The 18142-nt window shown below is 43.2% G+C and overlaps 2 protein-coding genes across 3 annotated transcripts; one reads left to right on the top strand and one right to left on the bottom strand.

The window, feature by feature from the left end:
• Positions 1–1559: 1559 nt before the first annotated feature.
• Positions 1560–10805, top strand: cyth4b (cytohesin 4b). Of its 2 annotated transcripts, none has more exons than XM_029497364.1 (13): positions 1560–1578; positions 3754–3836; positions 3983–4047; positions 4500–4566; positions 5197–5315; positions 5482–5562; positions 6347–6459; positions 6676–6824; positions 8315–8426; positions 8785–8861; positions 9211–9282; positions 9363–9517; positions 9967–10805. In XM_029497364.1, exons 1-13 carry the CDS (start codon positions 1560–1562, stop codon positions 10046–10048), a joined length of 1194 nt encoding a protein of 397 aa, XP_029353224.1. In that variant the 3' UTR covers positions 10049–10805. The 2 variants fall into 2 exon arrangements, with proteins under 2 accessions (XP_029353224.1, XP_029353234.1); XM_029497374.1 differs by lacking the exon at positions 1560–1578 and adding an exon at positions 2961–3520.
• Positions 7567–18076, bottom strand: fam83fb (family with sequence similarity 83 member Fb). Its single transcript, XM_029497350.1, has 5 exons — positions 17499–18076; positions 13877–14044; positions 13675–13796; positions 12775–13517; positions 7567–12518 (listed from the first exon to the last, which is right to left on the bottom strand). Exons 1-5 carry the CDS (start codon positions 17955–17957, stop codon positions 12472–12474), a joined length of 1539 nt encoding a protein of 512 aa, XP_029353210.1. The 5' UTR covers positions 17958–18076; the 3' UTR covers positions 7567–12471.
• Between the last annotated feature and the right edge of the window lie 66 nt (positions 18077–18142).

Raw genomic sequence — 18142 nt, 5'->3', positions numbered from 1 at the left:
ATATCGCTGGGCTTCACTTAACACTTCCTCCTTCTGCAATCATGTAGAGTTAAACCACACGGACTGATGACATTTAGGAGTTTAACTTCTGAATCAAATCAGAGATTTTTACACTTTTAGTTCCGACTTCTGTAATTTAGCTAACTTTTTGACTTTATTCCGTCTGATCTGAGCTCATTGTGCCTGAAAGTAAAACACAACTCCGGCTTTAGTCATCCAGATGTGAATCAGAAGAATTAAAAGGAAACACAAATTCATGAGTAACCTATTTAATGTCTCTATAGAAACACTTTAACAACATTACAAGTACATTCTCCTCCAGTGTTTATCTAAACACGATAATACTTAATATTACTAAAAATACTCCTTCATGCTGCATCTAATAATTCTGTTTATGTTTATTTGTTAGATATTTTATGTTATTTCCTGTTGAGCAGCCCCATTAGGCATCTTTTTTTTGTTGTTCTTGGAAAACAAATGTTTGAAAAAGTACAAAGTGCAGCCAAAAGTGTTCCCTTTTTTATTTTGGCTAATATTCAATTAAAGTTAAATTTGAAATTGTTAAATGATGTTTTTTTTTTGTTTTTTTTTTTAAATGGGACAGACGGCAAGCCAACATTTTTATTGTGATCATCTTTTTCTACCACCAGATGACGCTTCAGCATCATTTCTCTAATAATGAACGTTTTTTTGGAGTGTTTTCCGCAGAGTGGTGTCCATCTGCTTTGTATTTATTTACTGAGAAAAATGAAACTGAGAATATCTTTATTCCTGTTTACATTAATATTCAAGATTAGTTACTATTTTTAGGGGAAGTTGGTTGGTGAGCTTCATGTTTTAGTCTCTCTGTCTGTCTTTGTTTTTGCAGATGTCACCGGTGATAACAACAATAAAATAGTATCTTATGCGGAAACATCACGTTGGCCTCGTGGGACTTCTGCTTCCATCAAACGTTAGCTGCTGATTATTCCAACAGACAAACAAAAGAAGGAAGGCGAGCTGGTGTCTGATTTGTGGAGTAAATTGGACTTTCTGGTTTTGTCAGAGTGAGTGGTGGGACTGACAGCTGTCAGGTGTTCACGCTTACCTCATCACGTGATTTAGCGCCTTGCCTTTCAAAACACACTTCCTGGCCTGTGATGGGTTTTGCAACCAAGTTTCATCAAGTCAGAAAATTTCAACATGATTTAAAACCTCATAACAACAGAGAATCTCCTGCCGGGTGTTTGTTTGGAAACATCACTTTCATTTTGCCACTTGAGGGCCCCTGAGCAGTTTCAGGGCGCCACGTTCACTCAATCTGAGCCCGAACGTTTCCAACTTGCTTCACTTTAACTGCGTTTTTGTTTTATTTTGAAATAGCATCTGTCTGTCACTTTTTCTGGCTGGCTGCTGATGTCAGCTTCACGCTGCGATGGATGGGGAAGAGGTGTGGTTAAGGCAGAACGACCACTTCATTCAAGTGTCAGAGCACGATGAGCTGAGGACGCCGTCGCTGCATTTAACAGCTTTCATATCGAGCCTTCTGTTTCTTTTCTTTTTTGGAAAATTGGATTTAAATGACTGATTGCAAAATGGGTGAGTTCTCCTCTCTCTTCTCCTTCACTCATATTTTAATTTTAGATCTCCAAAAAGACTTGTCATATCAAAAAACGTTTGTCATTGTCTTTTTGTGTTATTATATTGAAGTGTAAGTGATAATGCTTTACGATGTTTTATCCTTTTAGCCTTCATTTTAAAGTTGTTGTTAAACTATCTGGTCAATGTTAATGTACATTATATTTAAAATACTACAGCCCTAATTTCCATTTATGAAAACAGGACATCACAGCATGAACAGGAAAAATGGTGTCCACGTCTAATTCAGTCTGAATTATTATTATTATTATTATTATTATTATTATTATTATTATATATATAAAAAATGATGATAATAATGATATGGAGCTCAAACATGGAGACTTGGTGTTTGCGGTTCACCCGTTAACGTCGGCTGCACCCTGTGGTGAGCCCCATGCACCGGACTCATCGTGATAAAACTGGGAAGAGATTAAAATTCACAACACCGCACATCAGCAGCAATCATAATGAAAACAGAAGTTACTCTCATTGGATACACATCTGATGAGTCCTATTCCTTCCATCTGTTTTTCAATTTCTATTTTAAATATCACTTCAAAACTGCAGCTTTAATGACTTACAGCATCAACTTGTTGCACAAGAGGCATCAAGTCAAGGAAGGGTGGGGAAGTGGAAGTCCTGTGGTTTCATCACTGCCACCAAACAGCTCACAGATCTCTGCAGAAAGTGCAGTCACCATTTTGTTGACCTCACATTCAACAGGCCTGCAGATTGAGACACTCACTTACACAGCGAGGGTCACAATCTGGAGCCGCACCAGATAAACTGCGAGCTGCTGAGAAACTTTGTACGACTTCTGTTTCTGTCCCAACGGAACCAACGAGCATGCTGAAATTCAAATCAGCACAGTCTAAATTTACCCAAAGCTGTTTCCCCTCCACAACGTACGACGGCCACAAATGATCGGCCTGAAAGTAGTAGGACAGTTTCCGAACAAACAAACAAAACAAAACAAAAAAAAAACCCATCAGCAAGTGTGTGGTCCTTTATTTGTGTAATGCGTTGTGTTAAAAATGCTGCGTGAAAGTCAAACTGAAGATACAGTAACTACATTTGCAACTGTAGCTGATGGATGGAGGATGAATGGATGGACGGATGGATGATGGATAGATGAATTGATAGATGAATGGATGGATGAATGGATGATGGACAGATGAATTGATGGATGGATGATGTATGGATGAATGGATGGATGAATGGATGATGGACAGAAGAATTGATGGATGGATGATGAATGGATGGATGGATGATGGATGGATGAATGTATACATTTGTAAAGTGCCTTGATTAAACTCTTATGATTATGATATATGATATGATATACAAATAAATCTGATTTGATTTGATTGATGAATGGATGGATGGATAGATGGACGGATGAATGGATGAATGGATGGATGAATGGACGGATGCCCGTAATCTATCTTGTGTTTCAGAGAATAAGTGTAACAGAACACACAGTACTCTGTAATATTTTCTACCTTTTACATAAACAGATTAAAACCAGCGTCGCACAGAGTGTTCAGTGACGTTAACAAGAAACCAGAATCCACTGGTGACAGCGAAATCCCAAAGCAAAAATCATTACCTAGTTTTTTTATTTCTCCTTTTTGTGGAATTCAATTGTTTTTCGGCCTCCCAAAGAAGAAATCCACACCAGCTTCTGACGAAACCAAGACAATAACTCATCGGAGGCTGAAACCACATGCTGGTGTTTGTTCGTCACTTAAGACAAAAGGCGTTTGTTGCCATTGGAGGGGGATGTTGTGCGTGGTGGAAGTAACCTGGCAACCCTCTAACACAAACTCTGGAAGTGACAACAAGGCGTCCATGGAAGGAACACATTAGCTGAGTACGGCTGCAGTCGTCATGTTCAAATGTACGTTTTTCAAGAAAATGCAAAAGAAAACCCACAACACCTGAATGGCACGTGTGTGTGTCGTTTAGAGAAACCTCTTTTCCTCTGAGCTGTGGTTATCTGAAAATATACGACACCACATGCAGATTTTTATTCAAATCGTTTTATAGTGGGACTATCTAGGCCATGAACATTTTTTTTCCCTCCTCCACTGCGGAGTATTTCTTTTCATTTGTGTTCTGATCTTCAAACAGTGTCCTCAGATTTCACAGCAGATGAGAAGATGGAGATTGAGAGCATTAAGACGTACAAGGAAGACCTGCTGGATGACATTCAGGTACGCCACAATATCTGCTGATGAAGCATTAACTACACAAAAAGAAAAAAAAAAAGAAAAATAATAATAATTGTATTGGGAGAAGAAATAGTCCAGTTTTGGTGACCGAGCTAACGTTGGATCTTCCTCCCTTCTGCTCTGCTCAGAAGCTGAAGATGCAAATCGACAACGTGATGGCAGAAATCCTCAGCTTTGAGTCTGCGGAGGAAAAGTGAGTATTCATCTGGGGGGGGAACCAGGACCGGTTTAATACCTCCTTCTGAAAAACACACCTAAAGCTCCGGCTTAAATTGGTAAAACCTCACAGTCGTGGTTTCAGCAGGTTTCACATACTGTAACGTTTGCTTCTGCTGAAACTGATGAGCGATATAAACAGACAACTACAAACTACAAGCTTTTATATTTTAATGGGAGGAGTTTGTCCTTGAACATCTTCCCTGATAGAATATTTTTCGGTGTAAACTTGTGCTTCTGCATTGAATGCATCTTTCAGTGTTCAGTGTTTTGTTGACCATGATGGAGTTTGTGCCATCCAGACAGCTGTTTGTTTCCTTTTCACATCAATGAGGAAATACGCCAAACGCCTCTGCAACAATTCATAAACTCCATTAATAAAACAACCTTCAAATCATATATCTTTCATCTCCGCTTCTTTTTCTGCAGCAAGACGACAGAGAAGAACAAGCAGTTCTTAAATGGGAAGAAGAAATTCAACATGGATCCCAAAAAGGTGAGTTCAGCAGTGTGTGTGTGTGTGTGTGTGAAGAACATCTGGGTGGGCTCAGTATTTGGCAGAAAATGAGACCTCTTGGTTTCTTTAAAGGTTTTTAGAGCAGTTATCTTGCTTTCCACTGTGCTGACTTCCTCCTACTGAACCACAGCGGCGCTCCTGAGACTCTGTGAAATGATACTGTCACAGGCCTGAAGCACAGTTTCTGTGGTTTCAGCGGAAGGTCAAGCTCGTCTGCATCGTCGCTGTTGGGACTGCATGTGTTGTTTGCTACGACAAATACAAAGCCAGACTTTTAGTTTAGCTTAGTTCGCCTGAGTTTCTTTGAACCGGGCTGCTCCAGCAGTGCGTTATTTCTCATTTTAAATTTCTGAGTTGATCTCTTGAAACCACCCTTTCCTTTTCCTCACCAGCCTTTGTGCCCGACGAGAAAGGGGAACAGAGACTGATTTTAGGGAATTAGAATTACAAAAAGATGCCAGAGTTCTCAGTATTGCCAATCGAGGATGAGATCATTTTGAAACTCAAAACAAATTTAGTCAAAACACAGTGGGAAGTGTCTCAAGATCTGTCATGAGCCAAAGGTGCGAAGAAATAATCCGTTTTGTGTGTGTGTGTGTGTGCACGCAGGGTATCGGTTACCTGGTGGACAACAAGCTGTTGGACGGAGGCCCTCGGTCCATTGCAGAGTTTCTGTACAAGGAGGAGGGACTCAACAAGACGGCCATCGGGGAATTTCTTGGGGAAAGGTGAGGAAGCAGGAAGAGAGCGGGACAGATGAATGATGGGAGGAAAAAAAATTGCTGCTCTATATTTCCATAAATTTATCTGCAGCAAAATTATAAAACTTTATAATCTTTTTTTTTGTGGCTCCTTAAAAAAATGTAACAGCACTCGTTGGTCTCTTTCCCACAGAGAAGAGCTTCACCTCCAAACCCTGAAGGCCTTCGTGGAGCTGCACGAGTTCGCCGACCTCAACCTGGTCCAGGCGCTCAGGTAGAGATCTCCATCCGAAGCTTACAGTCATGTCATCACACACCGCTGTCGACGTTTGAGAGCTGAAAGACGAAGACGTTCACCGTGTGAAGCTTTGTAAGCTTCGCGGAAGGGTCGAACTCCAGCTAATCCGAAGAGCTCGAACAGCGAGAGAGCGCGCACTGTGTGCTGTTGACTTTGTTTAGGGGTCAAAGGTCAAGATGGAAAAGAGAGAAGCAATTAAAAAAAAATAGCCTTTACTTTCCTTTAATAGTTTATGTTGTTCACAACACAAAACAGAAATATAATTACTTGACTCACTGGGCGTATAAATATAAATTCCCTTTTCCAGGTAAAGAGCTTCGTTACGCTGAGAAGCGAGCCGGGCTTTTTCAGCCCTTCAGGGATTTACAAATGAGTTTGTGCGTTTGGTGATTCGGTACTTTATGATATTTAATGACCTTTAATAGTGTTTCTCACAAGCCCCAGATGCTGGTGGGCTAAATGTCACGACTCCCCGGAGCGATTATTGATGTGAATGTCTCAGCTTACAGCTGTTTTTTTTGGTAACTGCTGTAGTGGATAAAATGTTAACGCAGGCGTGACGGCTCTCTCTGCAAAGACGCCGTGCGTTGCATTATGGGAATAATGCAACGCCTCTTTAAGGAAGTTTCATTGAAAACGGCTTCTGGAAAAGAACACGGCAGTGAATGGCTGATGTGTTGTGATTAAGGGAACAACGCTGTGAACGTGTGACACGGGGGTTAGTGAGTTGGTGACACGGGGGGCTTATTTGTTTTGACAGACAGTTTCTGTGGAGTTTCCGTCTGCCGGGCGAAGCCCAAAAGATCGATCGCATGATGGAGGCCTTCGCCACGCGCTACTGCGACTGCAACACTCACGTCTTCCAGTCAACTGGTGAGCGTCCATTTCCTCTCTGGACTAGATGTGTGTCAGTTTCCACATCGACTTTCTTTCTGTTTTTGTTTTTCTGACTTTCATTTCTGCTTTCGTTGGGCTTTTCTTATCTTTGTCAACTCTATATTTATGGTGAATATATTACAGCCTTAAATATGTTTTACTTCTGGTCATTTTTTAATGTGTGTGCATCTTCTTTTTTTTTTTAAACACCAGACACGTGCTACATCCTGTCTTTTGCCATAATCATGTTGAACACCAGCCTCCACAATCCAAACGTGAAGGACAAGACGACCTTGGAGCGCTTCATCTCCATGAACAGAGGCATCAACAACGGAGAGGATCTCCCCAACGAGCTGCTCTCGGTGAGAAACCCCGGCCGGTCACCAGACATCAGGAAGCAATAACCCAGATGGTAACACGGCTGACATTTCAGCTTCTGGGAGCTGATTGCTCATCTGTGTTTCGGCCCTCGGGAGTTTGACACAAGCAGGCAAACTGCAGGAGGTGACACAGATCATGGTGCTATAATACAAATAAAGTTAAAGCAACATGAGTGTTTGGGACAATCCCCAACCAGCAAAAAGAAAATCTCACTTTTTTTAATCCATACAAAAAAAAAAACAAACAAAACAAACAAAAAAAAAAAAACCCATGCGTGAAAAGTGATAATTCGTCAGATTATTTTCAACACCGAATTAAGGCCGATCAATCAAACGATTGTTTGCAGCTCAATTTATTGTTTGTGCTGATCTACTTCAATCAGATTAATTGATGTGAAGAAAAATATACAAGTCTGGGGCCAAAATTAGCCACCATGCTTAACTGATGGACCGCTGACTTGTTATATGTTAGATTCCAAATCATTTTGAAAAGCCGATTTTTGCATCAACAATTCTTACGAGTATAAAAGAAAAGTCACAAGTTCACCACAGAACTGATTGTTTTCCTCGTCGTCTCTTTTGTTAGAAGAAAGAAACGTTGTCCTGATCGTACATATTCTTCTTCCCAGGTTAGCATGCTAACCGGCTAGCCACGACCTTTATTTTTTTTTTTTTTATTAGAATCTCCAATCTGCTGTGATGATGTCAGCGCTGCTGGCGTCTTTCTGAGATCTCATATTATAAAAACAGCAGCAGCTAAAGTTCCTGCCAAGCAACAATCACCGCAAGGTACCACCAGAAGAGACCCACAAAGAGCCACCAAATATAAAGAGTATTATTCAATTCACAGATTTTTTTAGACCCCCAAAATTACCGGTTTTATTTTTAAACATTCACATTTTCCAAGTTTTCATGCAGCAGAGATAAAAGTAACCAAAAGGCCCAAATGGAGGTCAAACAGGCCGAGATAAGACTTAGAATAAGTGAAATACATCTGAAAATGAAACGTAACACACTTTGCAGAACCACATAGTACTTTCCCCGTTTTAGAAAATAATACCACTGTCTCACAACGATCACACCCTTTAAAACAGAAAGACAAAATTAACCACATCAGAGTCGTTCTAGTGCCAGTGTTTCACCATTAACAGTAAACAGAGAGGTGGGAGAAGTGAACAGAGTCCCAGACTGTGGGCTGGTGTTCACAAGAAAAGGTATGAAAACGCCCCGACGTTCCACTCTGGTTGGAAAAAAGGCGATTGTGCATTTCTCACACTGAAATCAGACACACACACACACTTTGAGTCTGTTGATTTGTATGCAAATGACAAATTGAAGCTGGGAATCTGTATCCATCCAGAATTGAAATGTTTTCATGTTTTGATGTTTCGATATTCAAATACATTTTACTCAGAATTTATGTTGGCCTGCATCTATTTTTTTTAAACCCGATCGAATTCTTTTCTTCTCAGAAACTCTACGAGAGCATTCACAACGAACCTTTTAAAATCCCAGAAGACGACGGGAACGATCTGACTCACACCTTCTTCAACCCCGACAGAGAAGGCTGGCTCCTCAAACTCGGTAAAAACACCTCTACAATGTAGATGTGGTGTAGATGTAAACAACAAAATGCTGACATCTGTACACCACAAATTCAGGAAAGAGGGTTAGGGTTCTCCCAACTTGGATACACCAAAGTTGCTATTTGAGGTTTCAAAAACAGGAAAGTACAAAAGAGGCACTTAGAAAATGACCCAATATATAAGAATTCACTTCTGTCTGCAAATACACCACAAACATCATTCGATATAAACACGGAAGTTCATCTTATATCAAGGAGAAGAAAAAAAAAAAAAAAAAAAAAAAAATCAGCCTGATATGAACTTTTCTTGCATCAGCTTTGACAACAAATAACTGGATGTACTTTTCTGTGTCTCAGGAGGCCGAGTGAAGACGTGGAAGAGACGATGGTTCATCCTGACTGACAACTGCCTGTACTACTTCGAGTTCACCACGGTAAGGGCCACCAAACTGAAAGTAGGCCGTCCTCGATCGAAAGATGTGACAAGCACTCTTCTGTGTTCTATCATTTAACTGGCTGCTGCGAGGCATTCGAAGTTATAAACATCGACCACAGGTTTCTTTTGATGCTGGTGGTAAGTTTTGCGAGAAGTTGTGTTGTGAAAGCCAAAACCAGACCTCAACCGTGAAGGCAGCTGGTCAGAAAAGCCCGACAGGTTTTTTTTTTTTTTTGTTTTTGGAAGTCAAGGGCCAAGTTTCATCATGAGTGGAAAGTTAACGCTTTATCATGTCCTTCCTCACAGAACAGCCGACTCACTCCATCTCTTTTTCCATCTGTCTGCAGGATAAAGAGCCCAGAGGCATCATTCCTCTGGAGAACCTCTGCGTGAGAGAAGTGCCGTATCCTCGCAAACCGGTAAGAGCTGCTCCACTCTGAGGTGTTGTGTGTGACGGTAATGTGGCGTTTACAAACTGGCCGTTCTTGGTGTTGTGTAGTACTGTCTGGAGCTGTACAACCCCAACAGTCGGGGGCAGAAGATCAAAGCCTGCAAAACAGAGACGGATGGCAGAGTGGTGGAGGGCAAACACCAGTCCTACACCATCTGTGCCGCCAGCGCCGAGGAGAGAGACTCCTGGATCGAGGCCATCAGGTCAGACCACAAACACGCAAAAAATATATCTGTGATTGTGCAAATATCATCGCAAACATGAGTAGGCACACGAATAGTTACACACCTCACACACACACACACTGGTGAACTCTCCGCTGGAGAGAGTGCGGCACGCGTGTCCGGCTGTGTTGTAACATGATCAGGCTGCACCGCGTATCATCGTGAATTTCATTGGTGGAAATGGGCAGCGAACTTCTTCAGGATCACATCATTAGTCACCAAAACCAAGAGCTGCTCTCTTAACCAATGAGCTGAAAAAGATTTGAGGGGAACTACAGTAGAGAGCCTTCGTCACAATTCTGGCCTCAAACCAAAAATGCGTCCACATAGTTCATGTAAAAGGATAAAAACGTCTCACACAGACAGCTGTGTGAACACACACACTCTAATATGACCTTCATGACAACAGTCTTCTTTTCTTCAAACAGAGCAAGCATCACCAAAGATCCCTTCTACGACTTGGTCTCAGTCCGCAAGAAGAAGTTGATGAACCAAGCTCCTCAGGACTGAGCTGCTCGCTCATTGTACTGGACCACAGTGGTATTTTAGTCTCCCTCCCCTCCCCGTATTTAACCCCGTGCAACAGGACGCAGGAGGGCAGACGGACCGTCACTGACAGCGATCGTTTTGGGCTAAAAGAGGGACTTCTCTTTCCACTTCTCTTTTTACGGTCTGAGCTCAGCAGTGTCAGAGGTGAAAAACATCGACTGGACTCGTTTGTGTCCGTCCTCGTCCTCGTCCATGTGACGGGCCGCAGATGTTTGTGTTAGTGAAATCTCTGTCCTGGTGCGTGTTAGTTTTTCCTGTTTACATACATTTTTATGGAAGTAGCTGTGTATTTACCACGCCGACCATGACAGCTCTGTTGTTCTGTAGGAAAAAAAAGTGTTAACCTCTTTCTCAGCCTGCCATCAGTTCTCACAAAGATAAGAAATGGACACTTACTCTTGACGTAAAGAGTAAGCAGCTTTGCTTCTGACCAAGAGTCATGCGTTTGTGCAGAAAGTATGTCAAGTATTTTTTTTATTATTTTATTTTATAGTGGCGTAGGATTTACCTGGAAGCAAAAAGACCTTCGCTTTCCATGTATCACTCCATTTTATAATAAGTGCAATATATAATATTATACCTGATGTTTTTTATAAATGTACGGAGTGGACTGTAATATTTTAAAGAAATCTTTCAGCTGTACCTTCTAATGTAAGTAAACTTGTACTTAATGTTTTTCTGGGTTGTAAATGTATTTAATAAACAGTCTTGAAGTGTTTGTTGACACGTTTGGCTTTCAGAGCAAAGTGACACCTGTGTTTTCAGCCGAATGCACTTCGAAACCACACGACCTCACCTCACTTCCTCATATTTACTGTTTCTGTGTGCACGCTGAGATGATCTCAACATCCTTGCATGAGCTCTTTCAAGCACAAATGGCATCTTTGTGGCTTAATGCAATATCACACACATCAGCTTAGAAGCAATCTTAAAGTGTTTTATCAGACCCAAACAGGTTGTGTTTGGCTTCCTCTGGGCTGCTGCCGCTACGACATGGAGAAGCGCTTGGCTTGATTGTGTCAAAGGAAAAGTTTTAAATGGCTGGAGTGGACTGTAGGTTTAGGCAATAAATGCAAGTAAAAGGTTTTGAACAACAGTCGGGTGTAACCTGCACCTGATTCTAACTTGAGGATTTAATTAGCCTCGGGTAAATCAAATGCAACATCATGTAGCTCTGTTTTTGCCTTTTCACAAGTTGTTCTGAGCAAAACTGGCTTCTTTGGAATAAAACTAAATAAGATGAATGACTCCAAAATTGCACGACACCTCAACAGCTGCTTTCATGTGACATTTTCAGCCCTGCTGTGTGTGAGTAATGCTGGTCTATATTTAATTGCGAGATGGCCTCTTCCTGCTGCTGCAGCTCTGACTTCCTGTTTCAGTGTTGCACCACATCCCACTCTGCTTCACGTCCCCACCTATACTGTGAACTCAACCATGGCTTCCCTGAGGTTTCACCATTAGATATGGTGCTACAGTATTAGCAGGCTACGAGAAAAGACCAGCAGAGGGAGGAAAAGGGAGTCTTTGTGTTTTTGCAACCTTCAGCTTTCCATCTTAAAAGTGAGTCACCACCAGGTGGCGCTGCAGGCAAAGTGATGCTTCGTGCCAACATCAGATACATCTGGCAATTCTCCCATTTCATTTCATTTTAATTAAAAAAAAAAATTTCCTCATCTGAGACCTCATAAGTACAATAAAAAAATCCCCCACAACGCATTAGTACAGAGAAAAGACATTCATACTGAGAGAAATGAGAACATAAAAAAGACTAAAAGGATCAAAGTCCCCGTAAAACAGCCCACAGTCCAACCTAAAGGTGATATCTAATTTCTCTGTGCGTAAAGAGACTTTTTAGAATTAATCATTCGAAATTTGACAAATGTGGTTCCATGTTTCAAATGAGTCCTTTTTGATGATTCAGCCATCAAAAATTTGGATACTTGGAAGGGCTGCGTTTCATTTGCAGACTCGGACAGCTGTTGTCTTAATTGTGTCTTCTAGCTGAAGAAGATTTGTGCAAACTTACTTCACATTTTGAGCCCTAAAATGTAAACCATAGCCCCCCCCAGCACTTGGTGTCCGGCAGGGAGGCGATAATCCAAACATCCCCAGGGGCTCGTGATCACCAGCAGAGTTTTTCACTAAGCCTCTCTGCTCCCCAGCGGAGAGTCTTTGAATGTTCATGTTACATTTGGCACTAAACGTAAGAACCTGCATGTGTTTTTACCTGATACCTCTTTTTTTCCCTTCTCATTCATTCGCTGTAAGGTGCTGGATAAAATACCGTATTGCACAATCAAAGGTGGTGTTAATGTTGAAGGAGTCACTGTGTAAATCCATCTTAAGGCGGAAAGACGTCCTCAGAGGATGGCGGGGTCGCCTCAGGAAACTTTACAATCCCGTCTTTTTCGACTTTGAGTCTTAACACCTGTGAAAAGAGGAAAAAATGAACCGATAAAACAGACAACACTGACGGAATCAAAACAAGAGATCGTGAGGTGAGTCAGTCAGTGGTGCCGCCCCTTTGGGACATTACTCCTTAAAAGTAAAGACCTTTTGTTGAATCAAAGTGTCTCTCTCTGCTCTCCATGTTGTTAAAATGAGAACAGAGTCCAAAGGAAGGGAACCACTGGATGAAATTATGGATCAGAACTGCAGGTGAAGCCACTTTTTTCTGGACTTACTCTCATTGTCCTGTGCGGAGCTGACAGTTTTTACAGACTCCGCCTGCAGGTCCAGTTTGGACGACTTCTTACTCCTCCATCTGGATGGCGATTTCACGATCACCTCAAAGTCGTCCTCGTTTTCGTGAGTCAGGTTGTTCTCCGTCAGTGAAGGACATGTGCTGTTTTCAGGGCTTTGAAACAGAGACTTGGTGGACGGCTTCTTCCTAAATAGTTTCTGCTTCCATGTGAGCTTCCTCTCCTGCGTGTCTCTGTTTGGCCTCTTGAAGCTTTCACTTGGGGCTTCTGATGTCAACGGACTCGTCTGGCCCATCCTCTCACTGCTGGTCACTCGTGGTCTCCCCTGGCCCATGTCCTCAGGAATCTCAGCCAGAATTGACTGTCTTGTAGGTCCTGGCCCCTGCAGAGACCCCGTTGGACGGGCGGCGTCCCCGAACACCAGCGAGTATTTGGGATTGTAGAATTTGTGAGCAGGCACCTGGATTTTGTCTTTCCGCGAGTCCCCTAAGCTGACCTGGAAGCGGGACGTGGTGGCGGGCAACGGCGGGCGTTTGGGCCCGGCTTTGGAGCGTAACGTGGCGGTCTTTCCAGCCGCAGGGGGGCTAACGTGGAACTCCTTATAGAGGTTCATATTCTCAGAGATGGCGTACATTTCACGGAAATCCCTGTCAAAGAAGTCGACCACCTGCCCCGTCATCACGGTGATCATGTTTCGGTCCATACGAGAGGTACTCCAGGAGAAGCTGGGACGGAGACAGCAGTTATCAGCTTCATTAGTCTATGAGACTCATGATAAACTAACAAATCACTTTATTAAAAAAAAAATACATACATTCTGAACCTGTACAACGCAGACAATACAAACAAATCCTCAGACATTTGGACAAGTTTCTCTCTCACCTGTAAGAGCCAAACACGACTTTCTCTCCGTCCACCAGCATGTACTTATTACAGAGTGAACCCGGCAGCCTGCCGAAGGACAAACAAAATCCAGTTCCCTGCAGCATTCTGGCTCTCATGTTCTGCAGCAACGGAGAGTCAGAGTCAGACTTTAACATCCACTGGCTGTTTCTGAGATGTGTTTGTGTTCGTGCCATCTTACCCTGAGATGCTGAGAGCCAATCTGCATCCTGTGGCACATATCCAGGAAGTGTGGCACCCCCTGCTGGTCTAACAAGATGTAAACAGCAACGGAGCGTCTGTGGGCCGCATCCATCAGGTCCTGCAGGATCTGGATGTCTGTGAGCAGGTCCATCACTATCGCGATCACCTGCAAGAGAAGGAGTGTTTTCAATGCAGCACAATGCAGCACAATATATATATATATTTATATTTATTTATTTTTTATTTTTTTTAAACAGAGGAATGGGGTGATCACATAATTTCAAACTAAATAATCTGGCAGCATACGTCCCTGACAGGAGGCCCCTGTACAGCTGATGGTAATACTATTAAAAGAGTGGGCAGACAAGGGCCCTAAAACTTTGAGTTTTTGTCCAAAAACACAAAAGCACTTTGTGACACAGTTGTTATTCCGGCACAGCTTCTGGTGCAAAATCTGCTAAAGGCAGACAAGACGTGCAAAGGACACGGCTGAGAATGGATCGGATCTTCATCGCTTCTCGGTTGTGGCCAGAAAGTGTGGTGACAATCAGGACATGGTGCAGTTCAGGCCTTCTCCTCCAAACGTGGTTTCAAGGAACCGAGATGGCGACGGCCAAACTCAAGGCTCCCAGACGTCACACTGGGTTGTTGGTCACTTGGCTAGATATCAATAAACATCCAGAGTCCATGATATCACCGACACATTTCGTGTTGTCGGGACGAAAAGGCAGGTATAAAAACTAAAAAAAAAAAAAAAAGTGGATCACATAAAAACAAATGATATTGCATATCAAAGTAAAACCTCTTTGCAAAGAGATTTAACTCCAGGCTTCACAGCTGTTGATGATATTGGCTCCGTTTCTTCTCATGCTGTAGCAGAAAGAAGATCAACAAAAACACAAACCTGTTTCATTCCAATAGGCAAATAATGAAATAAATCAATGGAATGCTCAGGAGGCAGGATGACTTTCGATGACTACCAAAAGAAACCAGCAGGTGAAGCTAATTTGTCTAAACGAAGCGCTCTACCACCCAGGGATATACTCTCCCCAAGGGCACTGTTCAGCTGCATGACAGACTCTTACAAAAGCGGTATTTTTCCTCTTCTCTGTTCCAGTCAGGCTCACAGCTCACACAGACGGAGCTCCCACCACAACAAAAAGGAGACGAGTCGAGGAATTAAGGACTTAAAACAGTCTGTGTCTGAAGAAAAAAGGCTACTAAAAGGCTTTCTGTGTTTGCTGGGATCCGTCACAGCGCTCCACTTTTACTGAATAAAAGAATTCCCGAGAGCCGGCAGCCGTGCACGTGAAGAAACGCTTCACTGCAACTGGCCAAAATAATATCTAAAGTATAACAACGATCCAAAGGTGAAGGGTTTTGGCTTCTTCTTCGTCCCCTGATGGTCAGACAGAAGGCTTTTTGTCATCACATTGGTTCCCATCACTTTTTAGTGGTGACTTAATTGAAGGGATGGATTATTCTGTAAATGCAGTTTATACAGGAAAGGCTGAACCAACGTCATTCTACATCTACTGTTATAAACAGCTGAAGCCAAAAGGAGGCCTGCTGGATATTCAACTGGAAAGATTTTCCAACTTCATTATCAAAACATCATGCAAAAGAGTCACAGAACATCTGCAACTGTATTCTATTCAGGAAAATGAATTTACATCGTGGAAACCGCCTTGAGGGAATACTGCTGGACCATGAAGTAAAATAAAGAGAGCTGCGTGTTGCAGGATAAGAGACAAAGAGAGAGCTGATCTTTTCACGGAGGATGAAGGCCTGAGAAAATGTGCCTCTTCAAAATCAAAGTCATGGAAACTTGAAACAAATGTTCTTCTGTCAGAAGAGAAAAAGGCCCGTTGTTCCCACTCAGTGTCTCACTGAGAGAAAATCCCGAGCAGACGTGGAGCGACGGTGGGCTCCGGCCCAAGAGGCCTAAAAAACAGGATCAGTGTCGGGAGAAATTAGGGACAAAAACACAAAAAGGCAACAAGCGAGGGGTAATTTAATATGTTCAACATGTTGGTGCGTGGAGAACTGGCTGCTCAGCATTCCTCGTGCGTGTCTGTTTCTAACTTGCAAACAACTCGACGCATTTATGACCGGCAACAAGGCAGTCGGTAGGTTTGTGACATTCCACACATGCACACCGACCTTAACAACCCGCCGTGTATTTATACAACCACAACACCACAGGACAAACGTGTGCAACACCCAAAATCAGGTATGGAAATGTGTATAAATAGTGAACAGAGAGGTGACGTGAACTAGTAAACGAAACACGGTGTACTTTCTAAATGGCCTGCGTGACAGGATTACAGAAAGGTGGAGCAGGAAACGCACACGCTTCAGACCGAAGACATTAAAGATGTTAAACTAGAGGCAGAAGTCCTGCAGTGTAGGATGAATGTGTTGCTAACTAGGAAAAAAGGACTTAAGGAGACAGGGAAGGAGGGAAGGAGGGAAGGGGTCGAAAGAAAATCACTTGAGTCTGGAATGCAAATAGAGGGAGAGGAAGGAGTGATGAATTTCACAAGACAATTCAGAGGAAACTCCAAAGAGGAGTTGTGTAAAAACACAAATCGAACAGCTCATGTTGTCCTCCCTGACCCAGTTTTAAGGCAGCGTGGGGTCCTGACACCGAGAGCGGGCGGAACGGATGACTCAGCTGAGTCATCTGGCAGTCCGTGAGTAAACATTACAGCGGGCAACTCGAACAGGGCCGGAGTTAATGTGTGAGGAGGCATTAATCACTCAAACATAAAAGACCGGCCCGGACTTTACCCAACTGAGCGCACAACACGAAGCCGTGGAAACAGTTTGTGTTGGTGAGACTGCAGCTTATTACAACAGCAGAGCTTCATGGCCAAAACGGAGAAGACAGCAGAAGCTGCTGCTTCTTCAACTTCCCAAGAAAGGAAATCTTCACGATACTATAAACAAGAGTCTGTGTGGACTCATTTTCAGCTGCAGCTAACAATCATCACCGTCCTCCTTCAGCTGATTTCTATAAGCAGCTGGAAATCAATATGCCAAACTTTGTCCCTTTTCTGAAGGTGGATGAATTTGTTGTCATTGTCGATAAAACGTCTGATCACAGAAGTGAAGAAGTCTGTTACAGAGTAAATCAGACAATCACTGAAGGAGAATCATCGTGATTTTTTTTATGACACTAGCTCATAATACTATACTCATAAAACAATAAGACCTTTTTTATATCCAGCAGCCGTCAGAAGTCCGGATGTCTACATACCTTTGGCCACATCATTACAGATTACATGAACACCACAAACAACCATGTTCATAATTTTGCCCTCATTATTTCTGTTTTTCTCATTTCCATTTGATACTTTGGAAAGAAAACAGATGTCCATTTTCATACGTGTCACTTGGTGAATCTCTGGATTAAAGCAGGTAATTCCACCTGAATGGGTTCTCTAGAGAAAGCAAAACTGAGCTGTCACTCACTTCACTGAACTCTCCTGATGTAATCCCTAATGGGTTATAATTTGATTATTAATTATTTGGAGTTATTCCTCCATCAGAGGTGACTTAACCCGGTTTGTATCTTTATTATAGCGTTATGATTTTATTTATTTTTAATAAATCACCTTGTGGGCCTCCTGGATGAGCTTCCTCACCACCTCCTTGATGTGTGGTCCATTATCTTTAGGGGGGTGTGTGTGCACGGTGACCCGGGTCACCCCCTTGAACATCCCCCCTCCGGACCAGCCCAGATCCAGCGGCGGGACCTCCGTGTCCGACATCTGGGGCCAATACGTGGAGTGGAGCCCGGAGCCATCGGCGTCTGCGGTACCGGCTCCGGTACCGGGTTCGGATTCGGAGTCGTACCTCTTGAAGGAGCTGAGCAGCAGCTTGACCTCCCGGGCCGACAGGAAGTCCTTCATGCGGTCCTCCATCAGCCGGGTCTTGAAGGCTCCGTCGCCGCTCCGCAGCAGCTCCTCCACGGCGGCGCGCTGCTCCTCGCTGTAGAAGAACTCCGGCCGGCTCTCCGGGACGTTGACCCCGATGTGGCCGTCCTCCAGGACCGCCAGCTGGGACTGGGCCATGGCTGCACTTTGGATCGGGATCTGGGTCGGGACCTGGATCCGGATCGGCGGATGTGAACCGACCTGGAAAAAGTTTCTCACCTGTCCGGATCAGGGAGGGAGGGGCGGTCCGTGCTGCCTTCAGGAGCTGCTGGGAATTCAGACTACTGAGCTGCAGGCACGCCCAAAGAGACACCAAATGTTTA

This window comes from Echeneis naucrates, chromosome 1 (assembly GCF_900963305.1).
Source record: "Echeneis naucrates chromosome 1, fEcheNa1.1, whole genome shotgun sequence".
NCBI classification, from domain to species: Eukaryota; Metazoa; Chordata; class Actinopteri; order Carangiformes; family Echeneidae; genus Echeneis; species Echeneis naucrates.
The sequence above is the reverse complement of the archived record's forward strand: the minus strand, read 5'-3'. Positions and strand labels throughout refer to the sequence as shown.